The following is a 21,243-nucleotide window of genomic DNA, read 5'->3' as shown; positions in this document are numbered from 1 at the left end:
GATAATTCTTGATACTCGCTCGGACTATAAATTTTTATTGTGCGTTTTTATCAAGTATTATAAATTTCAGTTTTTATTAAACTATACCGTCGTCGGTCATCGACACTTTTACCTACCCACGATTGTTTCTACATCGTGGAATTCGCAAACTGAGCGTTTGCCAGTTTGTCGCAGATAAACGTTTCATGTTTGTCTGCCTGCGATTCAATTTTTATCATTGACATTCTCGATCGTTTGTTTTTCTTTATTTTTTCCGGTGAAATTTTTGTCTCAATTTTTGATAAATTTACAGTTGAAATTTAATCAATTTCGAATCCCAACGGTACTCACGGAATTACATAAATATATTCAAAATTCTAAGTTATATTTTTAATTCGACGTCTTTCGTATCCGACGCTGAGCTTCTACGTCATGCTGATAGATGGCACCCGACAACCCTGCGATAACTATTGTTATCATTTAACCTTTCTGGCCGCCAACGAACGTTCAGTGGTTTAGTTATACTTGGCGCGTTCGCTCGTCGAAAATATTTACTCGACGTTGAGAAAAGAATAAAGGTAATTTGCTTCTGTCGTGGATACAGTCGCTTAACGCGCATAGCTTTTACGCCGCCTCAAAATTTGTGAAGTCATGCAACCGACGGCCTACAGTCCAACATCCGCAGTTTGAATCACTCCACTTCTACATACACTCGCTACGGACAAATTGATCGATTTCAAAAAGTATAAATAAGTGAAGAGTATCAGTTCTTCGTAGCTTGCTTGTGCTGTCGCCACAACTGTTCACTTAACCACGAATCTATGATCTTCGCTACAAGGTTGTTTATGTGTAGGTCTACCGGGCACCTGTTCAAATTCAAATATTCAACAATGGCTTCTTCCGCCTCGAACGTTGACGAGCGGATGCTGAAGGCTTCCCGGAGGATAGTCCCGGTCTTGAGCACCTCAAAATACAAGGGTCAGGACGGAAGGATTGGAATATTTGGCGGGAGTGCCGAGTACACCGGAGCTCCGTTTTTCGCAGCATTGAGCGCACTGCGAGTCGGGGCCGACTTGGCCCACGTATTTTGCACGAAAGATGCGGGGGTTCCCATAAAGTCCTTCAGTCCGGAACCGATCGTGCATCCGGTTCTCGACCAGCACGATGCTGTAAAGCAGATAAAACCGTGGCTCGATAGGCTGCACGTGATCGTGATTGGTCCCGGTCTGGGAAGAGAAGAGAAGGTCTTCAAAGTAATCGCGGACGTCATCGTCATTTGTCGCGATCTGAAGAAGCCCTTGATCATAGATGCGGATGGTCTCTTCCTGATTACCCAGAAGCCAGAACTGGTCAAGGAATATCCGGGACTCATCTTAACGCCGAACGCGATGGAGTTCTCTCGACTGGCCAAGGCCTTTCTGGAAAAGTCGATACAGCCGGCTCCGGTCGCTAAAATATCGGACGTTAAACACCTCGCCGATGTCATCGGGAAAAACGTCGTCGTTCTCCACAAGGGTGCCAAGGACGTGATCGTCGATGGTCACAAGGGCACGGAGACATTGTCCTGTGGAACTTCCGGATCTCCGAGAAGATGCGGGGGCCAAGGTGATCTGCTGTCAGGAGCTTTGGCCGTCTTCTACTGGTGGGCCCTCAGTGCTGGGCCCAGTGAGTGTGCCTTGTCCCCGGCGATGACGGCCTCCTATGCTGCATCCAGGTTGACAAGAGAGTGCAACGCTGCCGCGTTCAAGATCAAACAGCGAAGCATGCTTACGACAGATATGATTGAATTCATACAACCCGTATTCGCTAAATTGTTCGAAACGCACGTTTACAAATGAACTTCACGTGATGTGACTCTTGACGCACTTATAATTTGGTCAAAATTATCATTCTTACGAATTTTAAGCTATTCATACCGTGGAATAACTCTTCGTTTTTAGGTAATAATACACGAACCTTGAAATAACTCAACTCTTGTACTTCACTCGCTTTCTCATAACGTTTCATTTCGTATGCTTACTGACAAGATAATTTGCCCGAGGTGGGAATAAGATTTAATAAAATACCGCCAACATTGTATATTGTCATACTTCATCTCAAGCTTGGTTTAACGCACATCATAAAAGTATGGGAGCGTGATTTATTGTGATGTATAAAAGAACAAAAAAGTTTTCGATAAATAGAAATAAAAAAAAAAATGCAGTAAAATAACGAAAATAAATACTAAGTACTGTTCATTGTATAAAATTAATAATGATGAACTCTACGCTATGGCTTGTATTCTACGATAATTAACGTAGTGATAATTTGTTGTTTAAAATGTCTATGTTAAAAAATTTGTGCGCTAATAGTTTTTCTAAAATTTCTGCAAACACGCGGCACAACGTCAGTCGATGAGAAATTTTTAGTACTAAAAAGTACAAGTATAATAAGAGCATATTGCTGTGCCATGGTATTATAAATGTAAATTATTAACTGCCGCCGAATACCGATTTATGATCATCTACGTACGAGTATGAATCGCAGTACAAAATTGATTATAAAAAGAGATAAGATCAACTGGTCGACAGTGGATTAAATAAATCAATTATTATACGGCAATGTCACTTGTAACGTTGAATCTATGATCCAGTATCTGCTGCAATTATAGTAAAAGAGCGTGCTGGTTATAATTTCTTCCTATAATGAATGATCGTTAATCGAGTATATGTAAATGTTCTGCTCGCAGTCAGAAAAACTTTAAACTACACTACGAATAGAAGGTCAGCACAGACGTGTGATTCCCTCGCACTAAAAGGGTCGGAGGCATGTCTCTAGTCAAGGTTTCCAGCCATGCCATGTAAAGGGCTGCTGATACCGCGCTTTTTCTTGGCATTGGCAAGGACCTAAAAATAAATATCCAAAACTCATTTTATGCCGGTATAAGCTAGACCGGATGCTTGTCACTAGGAGAGCATGCGGGATTCGATGTACGCAAATAATTTGAGTTAAAGCTATACTCACATTACGACAAACGTTGACTCACTCGAGTTCTCTAACAGCAATTCGCGGAGTCGTAATTGACGATTCGTTTTATCACGCAAATTCTGCAGCTCTGTTTCCGTGACTGTATAATCTGAATTCGCATAATCAATCAGTATTAATAAAGTTTCAAGAGTTTTTTTACTTGAATTTAGGTTCCGCAGATATTAATAATCGCAGTAAATAAGTTTTACCGGTGTTGTTGACTCCATCCTTTTCTCTGAAACCGGATATAAGCGTATCGAAGAATCTCTGAGTCTCTGGCTGTGGTTCGACACTGATGTCATCCACCATTTTCAAACTGGTGTACTTGATACGAAATTTGTCCATTATTTCAGCCATTCTATTGAAGAAAAAAATCCAATGATGTTTGACTATGGTTGAAAAGGTTTCTAAAGACTTCTCAAATTATTGTCGAGTGACGTTGGGTTTTCGTAAAGTCCTGATATAATTTCATTTATATTACCGTCGTATCGGAATTTTAACTTCGACTTACTCTTTCTCTTCAGCAGCTATTTCTTGCTTGTGATTCGCGAGGGCGAAAATTCTCATTTTACAACTCTCCCAGTTAGCTCTCGTGCTAATTATGTATGGTAAAAGGATTGTGAGACCTAAACAGAGTAGGTAATTGTAAAAATGGGTACTAAAATACTCCCAAATTTAAACTAAGTTTAGTTCAAGTGCAAGGTTTGATCTGAAAAAATATAGCAAATTCGCCGTCAAGTTCTGTCAAGACGGTAAGTGTGAGAAGAGTGATCACGAGATTCTCCCTTGTGAGAAATTATTTCTTTGGTTATTCCTGATTATTCTTCCAATTCTTTAAATCTAAGGACAGACGCATTTTAGCGAATTACCCCCGTCATCATAGAGCCACCAAACGTCAAGCACACCGTTTTTGTGTTTCTTCTGAAAAATGGTCATGTACTCCGGAGCCGTTGAGATTCCGTTTCCGCTACGCATCAAGAGTAAAATAAAAACAGATTATTCTACGCTAACGTTGTCAATATTTTATTAAAAATCCGGCCTTGAAGAAAGATCGAGTATACTCACATTAACAATTTGTCAGTAGTTATTTTCTTCTTATTCTTCAATTGGTCGCGGACACTTCCATTATTCGGTACAGATTTTAAACTCACATTATCATTCGGTGTGTACTGCGTAGCTAAAAATAAATCGACAGGTTACATATTATATATTGTTGTTGGATAGCTTTTTATTTTCATCCAAGGGAAATGAATTATATACGATGAAGCTCACCGATGCTGGGAACGCTGTGCACACGAGAAATGGCGGTGCTGATCGAAAGATCACTGTCTGCATGCATGAGTGCATTTCCGGCCAAGTCATAACTGCTTTGGGCCAAAGCTTGAGGTTCTTGATCATCGCTAACGCCGTGTCCGGGAACAGAACAATCCAATCCGTCCGCAATGCGCAAAATTGCTACAGCCATGCGATTGTCAAAAGCGTTGCTGTAAAAGGGAGATGTAAGCGTACATGTACTCGTCAAATATATTTCGGATGCTTTATGGTATAGTGACTTATAATCGATTGTGATAGTTCGGGACGAGGTGAGATTAGAAGGGAATTGAGACTGTGATCGGGGACTCAAGTAATTCCCTTACTGGAGAACGTTGAAGTATTCTTGAAGTTCTCTTCTCTCGCAACTTGCCCAGTGTCTTTTATACCCCATGAGGACAACGTTGGGAGCAAGTCGGCCGACACCTGCTGCCTGCATCAAGGCTGAAGCACCGGTTTCCAATCCGATGCTTTCCACGACGTGATAAAAGGCCTTAATGCGGTGTCGGTGAAGCCATGCATATCCAGCTCGGAGATGCGTTGATCGTATTCTATAAGATAGCCGCGTCTGTAACGAGCAGAAACTGGAACTTTACAATTCGAGGCAAGACTTGGAAAATTGTCGCCCAATCATATAAGGAGAATTCAAAACCTACAGGATGTATTTCACCGCAGAGTAGAAGCGAGTTATTTTTCGTAATAAGATTTGCCAGATGTAGCAGGGGTGGTCTGGTGCTCGGCTGTCCTGATAAGGCCAGAATTTGAGGGGCATAATTTTTCACGTGCTCATCGGTTGAATTTAGTCTGTAATCGATAAGAACGGTCGATTAAACGTCGAAATCTCCGACCAAGGAGAACATCTTCGAGGCTCTAAATTTGAAAACATATTTCAATCTTCAAATTAATGCGATTGTGGCAATTAACACGTACCTATAAACTATTGATAATGCGGTTTTGTAGGTTTGAGCTTGAGTGCTGCTGCCCCAGTTGACATCCGGCTTCCGATAGACCACGATAAGGTAGAGAGCGAAAATAATAACGAAGGTTATGAGTGACATGATGTAGTCAATGAGGAACATGATGGCCACGCACAATATGAAGCCCGCCAAAGATAACCAGGTGTTGTAGTACTGTAATAGGTATTAGACGTTCACTCAGAGTTCTACAATTTAATATTATAAAGATTGACAAGCGTTTTCTTTACCTACCTTAAAGGTTGGCCTCCATCCCAACGGCCTCACGAGAGCAGCGTGGAAGGTACAGAAGTTAATAAGCGCGTACGAAGCGAGGTAGAAGTTCGAAATGAGTGGTGCAATCGCGTTCAAATTTGCTGAAATTGCAAAATATGTGTTAGAATTTTCCAGACGTGCCAGGGACCGTTTAAAAATTCATAACGCTGCTTTTACCAATGAGAACGAAAAGCGATGCGACCAAAAAGGTTAAGACGTAACCCCTGTACGGTTCTCCAGCTTTGCCGTAACCCTTGCTGAAGAATATTAACCCAGGATATATTCTATCGATTCCCAGTGCTTGAATTAGTCGAGGAACGGAGAGCAAATTGGTAAGAGCTGTGGATAGTGTGGCTGCGAAGCACCCGGCATAAATGAACGGACCCCAGACGGACATTAGTTGCATCACCTGAAAGAAATAACGCGAGAATACCAGTTACATTTTATTCTATAACGTTGGTAGGTACAGCACGCTTCGAGATGTCTGAGCAGTCCACACAAAATGGAAATCTCACTAACCGAGTAACTGTTGTGAAGCCCGTAAGTACAGTTGGTGCATTCAACGATAGTTCCATTGAACACTTCTCCACTTGCATCCCTCAGGGCTGCACCACCGGCAAAAAGTACGAACGTGGCGTAGCTGATCATAGAGATGAGCAGAGCCAGCAACGTTCCTTTGGGGATGCTCTTCGCCGGGTCTCTCAAGTCACCGGAAATATTTGCCCCAGCCTGGATGCCCGTCACGGAGGGGAAGAAAATGGCGAATACCGAAAAGAATGTTTGATCTTTGTTTTCGGAATAACGGTAATCTGGCACCCAGTTTCTCATGAAGACCTCCGCTGTAAGGAGCGGGAGCATCCATTGTGAGTACGATTCGAAGCGTTAATTATATTGTCATAATTGCACCGTTAAATTTAGCTCACTGTCTCACATGAAAATCCAGCGAAACCTTGCGCCACTTGTTCCTGACTACTCGGGCCGATAATAGTTCCGATGATGAAGTCGGCTATTGCGGCTACAATGATAGCGATCAAGAAATTTTGTGCCTGAAAAAAATGTACTTGTCAATAATTGTCTGGCCGAAAATTTTCTGGTAAATGTAATCGCTAGATGTTGGCGAAAACTGGTTATATTAACACGCGTGCCTTGGATTCCCATTCCATGCCAACAGCACATATCAAGATCATGACTAGGACAGCAATGACTCCGACTAGCCTGACGTCGTTTGTGGTATCGCCCGTGATCTGAAGGCCATTTTCCTTCAGCAGATCGTTCAGCGAGTCGCAGAATCCGATCGTGTTCATAGAGGCTGCCACAGCATTTGCAAACGCGAAGACGATGCCGACTGATGCCCCGAATTCAGGACCCAGAGATCTCGATATGATGTAATAAATACCCCCTGAAACAAGTGGAAGGAATCTTACAGGTTGTCCATGAACTACGTAGCCTTTCATCGAATCCCTCCCGCCCCCAAACTAGCTTCGTGGTTCATGGATTGGTATTTGGTAAAGTCAATGACTTGAATAGAATGTTTGTAATGGATTAATGAAAAGCAAGACTTGCTGTTAGAATCACATGGACGGTTCATGAATATGCGAATTCTGTATCCGCATAAATGAACGGGTTATAGCTTCCGTCAAGATTCAATATGCAATCAGTGCTTTCAATTTACGTTAACTCGAGTCACCGTACGCAGCAAAAGGATACACGTGTGGGAAAATAGAGACAGCCTAAGATAACGACCTCACCTCCCTTAACTTCTCCGTTCGTACTAATCGCGCTGAGACTCAGCGTTGTAATGACGCAGACCACCGCTGATATTGCAATGATGATGAGGCTCTGGAGGATCCCGGCTTGCGCTACAACCCAGGATAGACGCAGAAAAAGCATCACACCCCAGATATTGAGGAGGCATGGTATTAGGACCCCTTGAATCCATCCCAATTTTATTCCCTCAAAAGGTTTCGCTCCGCCGTTCGGCTGTCCTGTCTCAACGTTTGTGTCCTGGAAAACAAAACCTTTGCTTCAGTATGTTGCGGAAAAATCCCCCTAAACTGATTCTGATCTCATAAACGCAAAAATATCTAAAGACGAAAGATAGTATTTAACCAACCTTGTTGTGAGTTACAATAGGTTTGAATCTATCCAATATATTGTGAAAACTAATCGATTGATTCCAAGGTTTGTATTTTGTCGTTAGACAAAGATGCCCAATTTGTTGAAATTTTAGATTAATCATACGACTGTAGGCAAAAAAATAAGCGCTACTTTCGCGATTGTGGAAAATATATCGCATCGTGAATTACACCATCGGGAAATTTTATTTATGCATTAGGGTGAATGAAGGCAATTTTCTACCTACTTCAATACACGCGCCGGCACTTCTGGGTAAACAAATTTATTTTGTTTTTTACGGCCTGCAGTCTGTGAATTTATTTCAATCGCTGCTGTCTGAGTAAACAAAATTAGGAGTTATTGAACTTTTTTTTAATTGGTCAAATCAAACTTTGCAGACAGATCGCTTCTCGCATTATCCTTTCACGTGTTCGTTTGCGAATTTCTCGTGTACACATGAGTAAATTTCAGGCTATGCCTCGTTACACACCGTAATAACGTGACAATGATACCTTCACGTTGAGGAGAGGCGTAACATTTAATACGGTAATTGCAAGGGGTTATGCAACACAAAAGAAAAAAAATGCTAATAATAATTTGCTATACGAATAATTGCTTTTTGTAATATCCCTTGGGCTTCGATTCCATACAACGATGGAGAAGATAAGACTTTATTTACTTTTCGTTAGATAACGCGAGTAATTTAATTAACTGATCAGTTGGATCAGTGAAGTATACTTACGGTAATTACCTAATCACTGAAAACGAAAAATCAATAATTAAACACCCGATATCGTCACGAAAGCTCTTTTATATTGCGCTACGTATCAAATGCTAATTAAAAATTCAGCGTTTGCCGACTGGTATGTTTTAATTAGCGTGTATAATTAATCAGTTTCTTATGCTTGACTTCTTTCGTTTTCACCACCACTCAGGTATAAATTGCTACGTGTTTCACCTTAACGACTAGACTTTCAAGACTTCGGTTCGGGAAGTTGAATTCAAAGTTGCGAGAATCACGGCGTCTGCAGCGTTGTATAAGTTAACGACTTCTCTTCCGGAGTGATGATTGAACGGCTGAGCAGTGCGGTAGAAAACCGACGGCAAAAAAAAAAAAAACTAGTAAGTACCTATGTAAGCCACGGAGATATTGGCGAAGGGTGGAGAATGGAACACTGGTAATTTTTTGGCTGATTGACAAATGGTGCATAACTTTTATCACTATTGCACTGTACTACAGTAGTTAATTGTTCCTCGTTCAATTTACTTTGCACTGCTGTTTTTCAAAGATTTTACCGTAGGTATTTTTCACAGTGTCGTATTCAGGTCAGCGATGATGTTTACGTTGTTTGAATTCCGATTCTACGTGATACGAATCGGCGACACATTCGACGTCTCGGTTGCAGCCATTCCTTGGAATATATACGATATCCCGTGATCCTTTGAGAACCATGAAAGGTGAATCAAATTTTTCAATATTCTCTGAATAATCCTCAAAGAACACGACGAGCATGAGAGCAACAAAACCTGCCGACACTCCATATTCGCTCGCCAAACATGCGCTGAACGATGCATGGTAAGATTTCAGATAACCTTATTCAAGGTAGATGTTCATCGGTGTTGATCGGCGACAATACCCAACGTTTGTATTGGCACGCGCAATACCAAAGTTGATAAAGATGTAAATTAGATATGAAAAATTAAATTTTGGTAGAAAACGATAACGGTCGTGCTCGTCACTGTTTAAGGACATTCATTTTGAACACGATTATCTTTTGAACATGTGTCTGGAAGCATGAGTGAGGTCACACATGTGCTGTTAGTCGTATCTTGTGCAAGCTAGCGACAATTAAACAATAAAAATGCGCTGAGAAAGATCGTAAATGCACCGGTTTGAACCACACCAATCTGACCATTTCCCAATCGTTCCAGTTCACGCCATCCGTCACTATTCCGCGAAAAATGTTTGGCTCGTTAATGAACCTGCCCGCAAATTAATTGCTCTTTAGATTCAATTAGGCGCATGCGAACCTTACGCGTGTAATATTTTAAGGTTGGGCCCTGTAATCTTTGCAACGCTAGTTTATCCTGATTAAGAGGGCTAACTTCTGACTCTAACGTAACTTTGACTTAATGATATCGAACGAATCCAGTAACAAGGGAACAGTTTATTACTGACCTTTATGGGATTTTCTTCGTGCAAATCGCTCAGCGACGGCCGTTTAGCTCTTCTGCTCAATCTGCAGTAAAGAAAAGTGAAAATGGTTAGTTTAACGAATTTACTTGTAATTCGAAAAATAAACAACACACCTGTAATGGTCAAGCCTGGGAACGACGTCCCAAAGACCGGAGACGTTCAATGTTAACGGAGATTTTCTATGGTTCGGATCATTGTTATCTGCTGCGCCATCCTCAGCGTTTCTGTTCTGAAACTTGTCCTCCATCCCGATGAATCTGTGAGCAAATTGACGACGCAAATAGATTAGTGACTCCATAAAAAAGAAGGATGCTCATTCTGTCACAGCTGGGTTTCAAAATCGTAAATGTCTTACTGCGATGTCACTTTCTGTCAGCTACAGCCTACAAGCACGAATGCTTTTCGACTCTTCGTACCCCTGATTATGATCCGTCATAACATACATATCTTATCAAAGTGAAGATTTTTCTCACGATCAGCTTTGTTCTGTTTACGACGTGAAGCTCCTGGTTTCAGTATTCACAGGGCTTTGCCAGTGAGCAGAGCATTTTTTGAAATGTAAGTCAGAAAATTTGACTTGGAATCTGTTCGAATACACGGAATGCGCAATTTCTCCGGAAGCTGGGTCCTTGTTTTTGTGCCCCATCTTATTTCAATTTGCACCGAAGTGGTCAGTCTTGAAGGTTTTAGAGACTCAGATACAGTACTAAAATATTTACGTGTACAAGAGGTAGCGTATATTTAATCATAATCTTATTCCCGAGGCACCATCTTTCGAAATAACAGACTGATTCTATTCTTCGAACATGTATGTATAATTGAGGGTATTCAATCGCCCATTAATTGTTTGCTCTGCGACTTATAGTTAGACGTCGTGAAGCAGCCTTAAAAGACGGCTCAAAACATTTCGCACGCACAGTTTGTTCGTAATGTATAATCGGGATTTCCAAATTGTTTTCTTTTTTTCAAGAAGGTATAAAAGTTAGTCGACATTTTTGAACGGTGTCCGTGGCCTAGCCGAAATTTAAGTGATGCTAATTTTTTAAAACAGCTTCGTATGCCTACAACCGCATTCGCGGTTCTAATGTTGGACTTACAATTCGACCACCTCGACAAATTGTGGTGCAATTGTAGTTAAGTGCGTAAGTGAAAATTCGATTTAATACGCCGACAAATATTTGTAAATGTACTTGAACACTGCACGATTCGAAACGGAATGCAGCTTGTGGTTTCTTCTTATTCTTGATAACATTATCAACATGCGGTTACATTGTTGATATCATTTTCTGGGTGATTCGAGTATTCATTTACTTTTCGTGTCATCATTAATTATATGTAGCAGGTTTTAATTATCAATAATCAGTCAACCTTGGATCAAGAAAAAAATGAATTGGAATTGATTCAACGCTATTTGGTATCGCTTTAATTGCATCTTAATATGTTGCAATGGCATTCTTAGGCTAACAACGAATGTGGTTCATTCGAATTGACACGAGTCAATTTTCGTAGTCTTCAGAATTGTCGGATAAATATTTGAATAACATCTAACGTATACACATTTGAGGCGCGGTATGATTTCACATCTGGCTGTTACGATCATATACCTACGTACATGCAATTCCTTGCTTTATTGACAACACTGAAAAGTAGAGATGATTAAACAGCCGTAATCACCGGTCTAGTTTACTACGTTCAAATACTCAGTATAACGATATCTGCAGTCGTGTAGATCGTAGTATTTCGTTTGCACAACACTGTGGAACTTGGTGGATTAAAACACGGAGATAAAGTTTAAAGAGGTGAAATAATTTAAATGGGACAAAGTGAGATTAATTTTCGTTGACCTCTTGATTTTTACGTAATTCCCTCAGATTCGTATGTGGCGTGTAATGGCTAATATTAACGCAGGTATGAGAAGTAATTGCAGTCAGTACAGTCGGTGATTTACTGCGGTGTAAAGTTCCATTTTTAATCGATAGGGAAATTTTGACGATTCTGTTTCATGTACGTATAAAGTTTCATCAGTATCAACGTGTTTTCGTAACCGGCGATAACTCAACGCATTTTTGTGAGTTGAAAATTCAATGTTTATCAGTTTCAGGTCATTAAATTTTAATTGTTTTGTTCTGAAAAAATGAAAAGAGCAAAATAATTGACAAACATCAGGATAAATTTTTGTTCTAACTAGTACGAGATACTTACAAAATTTCGTCCCCTGTGTGAAATTGTTAGAAATTTTTTAAAGCTGAAGTTAACGAGTTCAAATCTGTGCCACAGATGTTAAAATACCTTAATCGGATTACCAATTGAAATACATGCGCAATGCAGTATTTTTCAACACAGTTTTATTCAATTTTTGAACACCATCATTTCAGTGATGAGAGTTTAATGAGAACTCTGTCACTCGTCTTCGGCATATGATAAACGAGATCGCACGTGTCTTCTGTTCTCTAATATCGTACGTTTGCGTGTTGTTATGATTCTTGGTACGAGTTTCACACGGTAGTTAAAGTTCTTCTTATTTACGCTTGAAATTGATGATGTCTATGAGGCAGTTTTGCTCGGCTGCCAGGTGTATTTACGCAAAGGATTAATAAGTGGATAGCACCGGTTATTAGCGCGTCTGTGAGTTATACAGCGATTTAGTTGACAAGCGTCCTTACGAACGTGCACCTCACTATCCGCAATCGATCATAAATATTGAACTCTTGAATCTCCGCTAATCACTGGTTTTACACAAATTGAGTAGCGTTTCAAAGTTGTACCTCAATTACTGCAGTGCTGAGAGTGCGAGCACCTGATTAACAACAACCTGTATGCAGGGTATTCATTAACGATTAAGCCCAAAGAGAAACGTCAATCCAACGCTGTTTATGTGAACAGATGAAATCCGTCATAACATTAACGAAACTCAAGTATAAGCCAAGCAGAGGTAATTCATTAATTCGCTCCGCTGCCGCAAAATAATGTTGAAATCGTGTATCGATATTAATTTTTTTTTTATCCAGTCTCGGTAATTTTCACTAATTCATTATTCACACACTGTCGTAATTTACTCGAAATATTTTAAAAAGAGGACAGCGCGAGCACTAACTGGTGGACGTCCAATAAAAGGATACCGACAGGTAGGACTTCGGATACCATCTGACTAGCAGTCGATGCTGTGTAAGTGAAGAACTCAAGTTCGAGGCGTTGCGTCGATCCTTTCACGCCGACGCTAGGGATTCCCGTGCCGTTTAATCTGGATAATGCTTTTATGCGAGAGAGAATTTAGAATGTGTGCAAATTGGTGGGGGTTGAGGTAGAAATTGTCCGGGACAAAACGCGGAAGATATGACGCACATATTGTTGCTTCTATTAAAGTTTATCAAAGTCCGTAGTGACAATTGTTACAGTTACTTGATTCGTACCGCATGGCCAAATCAGAATTTGAAAATATTTATCAGAAACTATAACGGGCTCAGATGACACGTACACGAAAGTCTTGAGACATGTGGGAATTTAATGTTTAACGGATAGTATAATTCGCATCACCTTTAGCATTCTATGACATACATATACGATACGCGTACATTTGTGTAGGAAAACCCGGTTGTTGATTCTGCTAGAGCGAATGAGTATGTTAATTCGAAATTAAGACGGGACTCTCACATAAGTTAATGCCAAATCGTTGTTTATTTTCAAGCTGGAGTAACCGTGTGAACTCTCAAAATTTTAATGCAATAATTTAGCATAATTTTTATCGCCAACTCACCGATCGAGAAATGTGGACAGAAGAACACTAATTTTCTCCGCCATTCTTACACGATATCCAAACACACACACATATATATACATAAATATGTATAATTATTTTCCAGTATTATACACTTTACGAAATATCATCCTGACAATCACGCGATGTAAATTGTAAAACAAAAGTGACTGAAGATGCGAAAGGTGGTCAGTGTCTCGCGCAAGGCACTGTGAAAATAATTTAGAACATGCGGTTTTAATCGTGCCAAACCCGTCATGAGGCAGATCTTGCACGCGACTGCCATTTCTCTTACCGTGCCAAGGTTTAACAGGTATAAGGCTCGTATAGATAGGCGTTTATTGTTATCAGATAATTATTAACACGTTATTCCGTACGTAGACTAAACAATGGGCGCGTAGCTTAGTACGTTGATGAGAAACTTGGCAACTTGAGGAAAACTGCCGAGTCTGACTGAACATTTTTTGAAATGATTACTTATTTTCAAGTCCTATTTGGCCGGGTTTTATTTCCATTCGGTAACAGTGTGATCGAACATGCATTTATTTCAATCACGTTTCTCATATTCAAAGACAACCTCGCCACGTTTATTTATGCACATTTTGTAAGGTTGTGTAATAATGTGCTCGAATCGATTACGTTACGAGCATCACGTGTTTTCGTTTCAACGTATGGCCCAGAATCAAGATCTTCATAGAATATGTCTGGGATATTATTTTTTTGCATTCTTTCGACTTACAACTCAACTTTCGTGTTTTTTCATTCGTTGAATATATCTATAATCATTATCGGTGTACGTACAAAAAATTTTACGTTTCCGGGAAGAAGGAGAAACACATTTACGGTTATGTCGTACACCTTGATCTCGAGAAATACTTGTATGACAAATTCCACTTACACCCTTCTGCGACCGTTCGTGGCTGCGTTAGCTTCTCGCCAACCCCATGCGGAGAACAGTTTTTTAGTCATTTTATCTACCGCGAAGAGACAAAAAACAGCAATAAAAATACCGGATACTTCGAAATCTATAGAGCTATATTTACGCGATGTCTGTTACCGCGAACCGTGAGTCTTGAGCTCCAAAGCGCGAATGCGTCCACTGCCGCTTGATATATCCTCAAGTATCTTACTGTGCAGATGACCATGAGGTACCTCAGACCAGACACTACGAACCATAATTGCCAAATTAACATCCACCTGGTCACTTAGAACTTAACTGGAATTTGTGAATACATTCGCACCTAAGCATTACACAGATTTATTTTTTATACAAGAAGAAAAACCACATTGTTCGCCTGTCTTTGCAGCCGTCACAGTATCTTCAATGTTTGCACACGAGCCCGTCTTTCAAGCTTCACGTTAACATTGAATAACTACCGAAAATTGCGGTAACAATTGCATTGACACTTTTCGTCAGTTGAAACGTTACGTTGAAACTGATCTGCATGGCACGTACATTGGCAGCACCTCGAATTCGGTATGGAAATTGAACTTGGATACTTTATGCACACTTTGGCATTAAATACGCATAGAAGATTTATGATCATTGTTTGTTACTCATTTTCTCCATTGTTGTTTTAAACTTGCACAGGAAAGATTGTCAATGGATTGCAAATACGATTTTCCTCAAGCTGCAATGCTTACAAGGCAATATATTTTTAATTCTCACGTACAAGTCAACTCTGACTCATCGGTCTTCCGTAATTATTTTTATTCTGTGTTACCGGAAGTTAAAAAACAATTCTTTTGGCAGATGAGTTGTCGGTATCCTTTTCAATGCGTATAAGACGTTGTCATCAACTATCTTTACGTAACATGATAATTTACCTATTGCTTGATGCGAATGAAGTTTAATGAATGTGTAGTACGCATGGAGTACGCTTCTGTACCTTCGCACTTTGATGAATTGTGTGTCAAATTGCGTGTTAGTATACGGTAAAGTCGCAGCTGCTTGTATCGGAAGAAAAGTTTACTAGTTTGAGAATTTGAAAGTCCGCCAATCGTTTATTAAATGTTAATACATATTTTCCCACATTCCGAAATAACTGCTGAAATTACAAGACTACAGTTGTATCGATTGAAGAAGAAGATGCGGGAGAAATTCTTGTCTTAACTTCGGACGCTGATTACGGATTGACTAAAAAAATAAAAACTGCGAAGCAGAAACGGCTATCTAATGCATTTTTGGATGTTGGTAATTCGGAACGGAGAAATTTGTATTCCTAGATTAGAAGAATTTAGTTGAACTACCTCGAAGAACTAAATCCAACGGATGGATGAACTAGCGTTCAACTTCTGCAGGAGCACTAGTCCGAAGATGTAAGGAAGAATCAGTAAAGATGGTTGTTGGACGACACTCGGCGATTAACTACGGGGGCCCATCGACAAATTCGTATTTATACCAACCATCCCTGCAGGCTATGTCATCGCAGTATCATCCCGGGTTGTAAGCTTCTGGGGAATTTTATTAAGTTAGTTAACCCCTATCCACGTTTGCAATGGCGTAAGATACTCGGATGAATCAGTTCTCTACGCGGCGTAAACAGCATGTAATATTCTACGAATAACGCGGTACGTTTCTATCATACGCAGCTTTATTATCCTCGAGACGTGACGCCAAGCTCAGATTCGAGCCAGCGATTTTCGCTGCATGCAGTTCATTCCTCGATTCGCTTCTCTTTGGCAAGTGTAATATAAAATCTACGCTTGACAGAAATAATTGTTGAACAGTTTGATTATTACGTAGCTAAAGTCATCACTCACCGTAAAGTCGACATTTACACACATTTCTTTTTTTTAATTTAAATATTTTGAACAGGTATTCGCGAAAGATAATGTTCGGTCCTGCATGCCCGAATATATTGTTTACAGTTGTTTTACAGTTTGAAATAATTTCCGAAGAAATGTCTAGGCTGAGGTACGGGAATTTCCATACGTCTGGAAGCGATCAGAGACCCAGTCCCTCCGCTTTCTTGGACAGGCAACCGCACCACATTTACCAAGACAATAACCGCGTTTCGGGACGATGTTACCGCAGGCAATAATCACGCTTTCTAGCAATAATACAGTCGTCGAAAAGTATCTCGGAACGCTTGGGTTTAAGCATTTTCAATACGCAGGTGGTCACCAAATGTGAGTTGCAGCCATTCCTCGACAGCCGTTAGGGTCTTTTTCATTGTGTTCTTGTTCATTTTGGACGTACCTGACCTTCCCTCCCACTTGCGGTATGAGCAGCTTAGAATTTTTCCTAATTAGACGTAGAATATAGCCGCCAGAGAACCAGCGTGGAATGTATTTCTACGCCATTTCTCTCGTTGCAATTCCCTCAGACGTACTTTAGTCTGCTGTAAACTCTGAGAAGTCAGTTAGAATCAACAACGCTACGTATAGTCGGTATTCTAACTGCAATCTGTGTATGCAAATTGCATTTATCGATAAATTACATGTTTGTTTTAAATGTGATTTGTTACGAGATGAGAAAATAATACGCCCTTGGGACACTTGTCCCAGGGCACGGACGCAGACTCATAACGTGATGCATAAAAATTTATCTGGCAGATCTGTGATTACACCTGGAGATGGTTGACACTACCGAATTTCACAGCAGTAAAGCAATTGCCGATAAGATCTTTCTCACGACAATTTCAGCCACGAATTACCAGCTGTAGCGTCGTTTCGTAATAATATAATTATACGTGACTACGACGTTTTTAGCAAATTTTTGCAAAGATATCGTGGAAGAAATTTTCTTCTGCTTAGAAACGTAATTGCATGCATTATTTTCAGGCTTATAGGATCATATGACCGGCATGTGCGAAGCCCATGAACACCCAGATACTCAAGGGCCACGCAGAATTTAACCGTGTACGCAATGAATCGGTTAATACGCTCTTGGCGGAAAAGAACGGCGGCTTGCATGATTTAGCGCAATTAATACTGGAAGCGTCTGGATTTGCTGATGGCTTTTTTCTCTTCTTTGCCTCGACTGACAAGTTTTTGTTACTCGGACGGAACGCTCTCCATTTGACTTCCATTATCCTCGGCTTCATTGAAACGCGGTTCTTGGGTTGAAGGAATATTTGATAATTGACGCAATTAGCGCAAAAAACAACCATTCGTAACACAACGTACCGAGACAACGATTTCTGAAACGGTAATAACATATCGTAACATCATTCTTCTTTGCCTGTAACAATCGAGCTTTTAACTCAATGTTTCAGGCATAAATCGTTGAATTCCGGCTACACAGTCCTCCGGAATCTTTGGACATAGGACCTACAAATTCCCATGTTCTTATCTGTACGGTGGATGGTTTGACAGGAGAGTCAGACAGTTGAAGGTTTTGCGCTAAATGTAAAAGTCATCGTAATGTGCACGGGTATAATCAGCTGGGCAAATATGTCATTACCAAGTCCCACCTGTAATAGTATAGTTGCAAGTAAGATTTAGTTCAACCTCTGCTAATAAGGCCATTCTCTCGTTCACACGTGCCTCGCAGTGTTCGATTGGTTTAAATCAATTCACGTGCCTTAAAGATGCATTGCCATCAATTGCGTTTTTAAACGGCCATTGACCCGGGTAGTACAATTTGGCTGTTGCGTTACAACGGTGAGTTGAAAATGATCTCTAGATGTGTCCGTTGGTGTCCTCAGGCATCGCGGCATTGAAGTCAAGAAACGAGAACTGGAATTAAAAAGAGATGAGACTTTTTTTTAAAACTAATTATGCTTCTGCTGGTATCGCATGTAGATTATTATATATTTATGAATTCTCAAGACTACTTCGAGTGCTGCATCTGAAAATAACGTGTGTCGATAAATTAAAATGTCTCAGGTTATTAAACAGCGAAGTTAAATGTCATCTGTCACTCATCGGCCTGCCTTAATAATTTCAAAATTATGATACACCGGTGCAGCGTAGTTATTACAGGTATGCAAAATACTTTACGCTTTCAAGCATAAATAAACTAGAAACGTTGAAAATTACGTAGCTCACGTGGCATACATTGTTGCAGCTTGGCAATTTGGAATACTGTCAGAATTACGGATAATCTAACGATTAAAATGTACCGTATTACGTATCGGCAGTGATAGATATTTCATTTATTTTTCTGGATGTCGACGTCACAAACTTTCCATTATACACTCGAGCAAATATACGAACAATAATCGTATGGTAAAAGAGGGCGGTTTTTCAAATAACTGGTTTAGGTTGATAATTGAGTACGATCGAAGATTGATCGATCGCTACGAGCCGATGCACATAGCCAACCGTATCGATAATTCATTAGCAGTTATCGTTTTACCTGAATAAACATGGGTATCAAGTATCTGGATCGTTGTCGATGACGTTGGGTCTTTCTCAACAATTGGAAAACGCTCTTACGCATGGAAAGGAATGAAACTTGAATAGGATCACGTGTAGGTGCACCACGCAAACGCCTTCCGCTAATTTATGTCATATATAAACAGTGAGACTCAGGTATTTCCCAGTTGATCGAGTACGCATCTTGTATTATCCACAATGTGTACGTTACAGTATTTTATATCTATTCTTTCGTTGAATAACGGGTAAAAATTATTGACGACAAGTTGACTCACTGCCGCAATGCACGATTGACATTGAAGTCAAGTGTTAAATGCGCAGTGCCTACCCCCCCCAATATTCTTAGCGTATTGTATTTCCATGAAATATAATACCCTTGTTACTTACGTAATTTTCAATGTAACAACAAATTAGATACGTGTTTGTAATAACATATATGTGCTAAGCATGTTTTATGCGCATTTTACTGATTCTACGCCTAATACGAATAGCTTGAGCCGATAATCAGTTATCTCGGTATGGTATTCCTGAACCTTATACACATGGTAAATTGTGAAAAACTTAGCTTTCAAATCATATATCGTAGACATTAGTTTTCAAGCTGTTGGAAAAAGATTTAGAATGTAGTGACGTATAAGGTGCTAAAGTATGGCTGCTGGTAAAGCACAGGCGGGACGCAAGTTTAGATGGGTTTATAATAGCTCTATAAAAATCACACGACAGAGACTGTGAGTGTCTGGAACAAATGGATAATCATTACTTATACAGAAAAATGTTTTACTTTAAAATTGGAGTCATGCGATCGGTCTCTGGTTAAAGTCACAGTAAATTATGTATTCCTTATGATCGTATGACCAGTAAATCATCGTACTTTATAAGGTGATACTCAATTGCGTGTTTCGGGTGAATTTTATTCGGGTGTTAGTTCGCAACAATCGCACTCAATCGAAACGTAATAAAATAATAAAACAGTCGCTAAGTCCATTCAATTTAAAGTAATGTCCACAAGGAATTATACTAGTGACGCTTTTTCCTCTGGCTTTTATTTTAAAGCTTGTGTCATGCTTCAAAATTGAATGTTTCAATTCAATAAGCGCAAAGAGTTAGCTTCAACGATTATAATGCAATTGTTTTCAAAAGAGGGCAATCAAATGACAGAGCGTAAGTTCGCAGCTTATTGATTTATGCGTACAATAAAATTCTTCGGTCACTGATATTGGCCAGAAATCTTGGACAAATTCAATAGAAAGGAAATCAAAAGTTTGATTAAAGCTATAGGAGATCGATTTAATGAACGGTCAATGATTAATGCCAACAGTATCATTTCTCCAAGTTCTCACCGCCACGAGTCCACGGGTTAAATACATCAGAGGTCTTTTTAGATCGGCCACTAACGATGCAAGATTCAAGCGTGAGAACACGGAGGGGATCCTGTGTAATTTGCACGGATTTCTACAACAATTCGCAACTTCAACTATCCTAGATTGTTTCGCGTGCGTCTAATTGCAAGTAAGCCATTGAAGTCATTATTTTTGTGCTCATCGCAGATTGCGGTAAGAAATATGGTACGATGGAGTGAGAGACTGTAAGTCAAGCAGCCGCTAACGATTTAAAATATGACACTGTACCGGACCGATGATGAGGACCGGAAAAAAATATGCTGGAAAAATGATATCTAATGAAGGTTGAGAATAAGGTTTATTGGTCTATTTGACTACATGATATACGGCATCGAGTGTTGACTGAAATTACGTTCAATCATGGAGATGGACAATAAACGATAGGCGCAAAAATTTTCAGTCAATTTAAAAATGACGAACCACTTGAATTCAACTGGATTTATGTAGGGTATGATTGCCTATTGTGTATTGCTCAACAATTTTCTCAGTAGTACTAGACACACTGCGACATGAGGCCTTATTTGCTGTTGATTCAGTAATTATTTGCCAATCGTAACATCAAATTGCATTCTCTTATTTTAACAGATATATGCAACAGTTTACACACGTAATATTTGCGCAGGAACTTGATACAGAAATTGGCTTCTCCGCAGCTGTACGAGACTGGTTTTTGTCGTTTATCACTTTCACAATTGAGTTGAATATTTCTAAAAATTCTAAAGAACAGATTGTAGTTCAGACTTTACAGCAGCTAACGATAATTATACTCGCATACAGACCTCGTCAACTTTGTCTGGAATACAGACATACGTAGAATAAGGATTATTTGGGTTTTTCCAAACCTGACGAATCGCCTACTCCACTTATGACGTATGAATTGGAGCGAATAAAATTTTTTCGAATAAACGCTACTTACTTGAAGAATAA

At 39.8% G+C, this 21,243-nt stretch overlaps 2 protein-coding genes across 9 annotated transcripts; one reads left to right on the top strand and one right to left on the bottom strand.

Moving 5' to 3' along the window:
- Nucleotides 1-294: 294 nt before the first annotated feature.
- On the top strand, nt 295-2,760 carry LOC124184667 (ATP-dependent (S)-NAD(P)H-hydrate dehydratase). Of its 2 annotated transcripts, none has more exons than XM_046574646.1 (2): nt 295-557; nt 833-2,760. In XM_046574646.1, exon 2 carries the CDS (start codon nt 870-872, stop codon nt 1,815-1,817), a length of 948 nt encoding a protein of 315 aa, XP_046430602.1. In that variant the 5' UTR covers nt 295-557; nt 833-869; the 3' UTR covers nt 1,818-2,760. The 2 variants fall into 2 exon arrangements, with proteins under 2 accessions (XP_046430602.1, XP_046430603.1); XM_046574647.1 differs by having other exon boundaries at nt 295-722.
- On the bottom strand, nt 2,059-15,983 carry LOC124184661 (bumetanide-sensitive sodium-(potassium)-chloride cotransporter). 7 transcript variants are annotated; one of them, XM_046574628.1, is made up of 19 exons: nt 15,842-15,983; nt 9,951-10,094; nt 9,820-9,880; nt 7,274-7,529; nt 6,671-6,924; nt 6,457-6,571; nt 6,045-6,364; nt 5,703-5,934; nt 5,505-5,626; nt 5,227-5,426; nt 4,953-5,100; nt 4,623-4,864; nt 4,258-4,469; nt 4,051-4,162; nt 3,855-3,952; nt 3,497-3,611; nt 3,195-3,343; nt 2,983-3,094; nt 2,059-2,864 (listed from the first exon to the last, which is right to left on the bottom strand). In XM_046574628.1, the coding sequence occupies exons 2-19, from the start codon at nt 10,082-10,084 to the stop codon at nt 2,729-2,731; spliced, it is 3,018 nt and encodes a 1,005-aa protein (XP_046430584.1). In that variant the 5' UTR covers nt 10,085-10,094; nt 15,842-15,983; the 3' UTR covers nt 2,059-2,728. The 7 variants fall into 7 exon arrangements, with proteins under 7 accessions (XP_046430584.1, XP_046430581.1, XP_046430580.1 ...); XM_046574625.1 differs by lacking the exon at nt 15,842-15,983 and adding an exon at nt 14,490-14,642; XM_046574624.1 differs by lacking the exon at nt 15,842-15,983 and adding an exon at nt 13,592-13,854.
- Nucleotides 15,984-21,243: the final 5,260 nt, after the last annotated feature.

This window comes from Neodiprion fabricii, chromosome 6 (assembly GCF_021155785.1).
Source record: "Neodiprion fabricii isolate iyNeoFabr1 chromosome 6, iyNeoFabr1.1, whole genome shotgun sequence".
NCBI lineage: Eukaryota > Metazoa > Arthropoda > Insecta > Hymenoptera > Diprionidae > Neodiprion > Neodiprion fabricii.
Note: the sequence above shows the minus strand (reverse complement) of the source record. Positions and strands in the feature narration are given on the sequence as shown.

Bases quoted from the DNA above. Each gene is read 5' to 3' on its own strand.
- LOC124184661 (XM_046574624.1), bottom strand. From the start codon at position 13,674: ATGTATATATATGTGTGTGTGTTTGGATATCGTGTAAGAATGGCGGAG. The intron at 9,881-9,950 runs GTGTGTTGTTTA...TCTTTACTGCAG, and splicing joins CCCAGGCTTGACCATTACAG to ATTGAGCAGAAGAGCTAAAC. The intron at 6,925-7,273 runs GTGAGGTCGTTA...CACTTGTTTCAG, and splicing joins GAACGGAGAAGTTAAGGGAG to GGGGTATTTATTACATCATA.
- LOC124184667 (XM_046574646.1), top strand. From the start codon at position 870: ATGGCTTCTTCCGCCTCGAACGTTGACGAGCGGATGCTGAAGGCTTCC.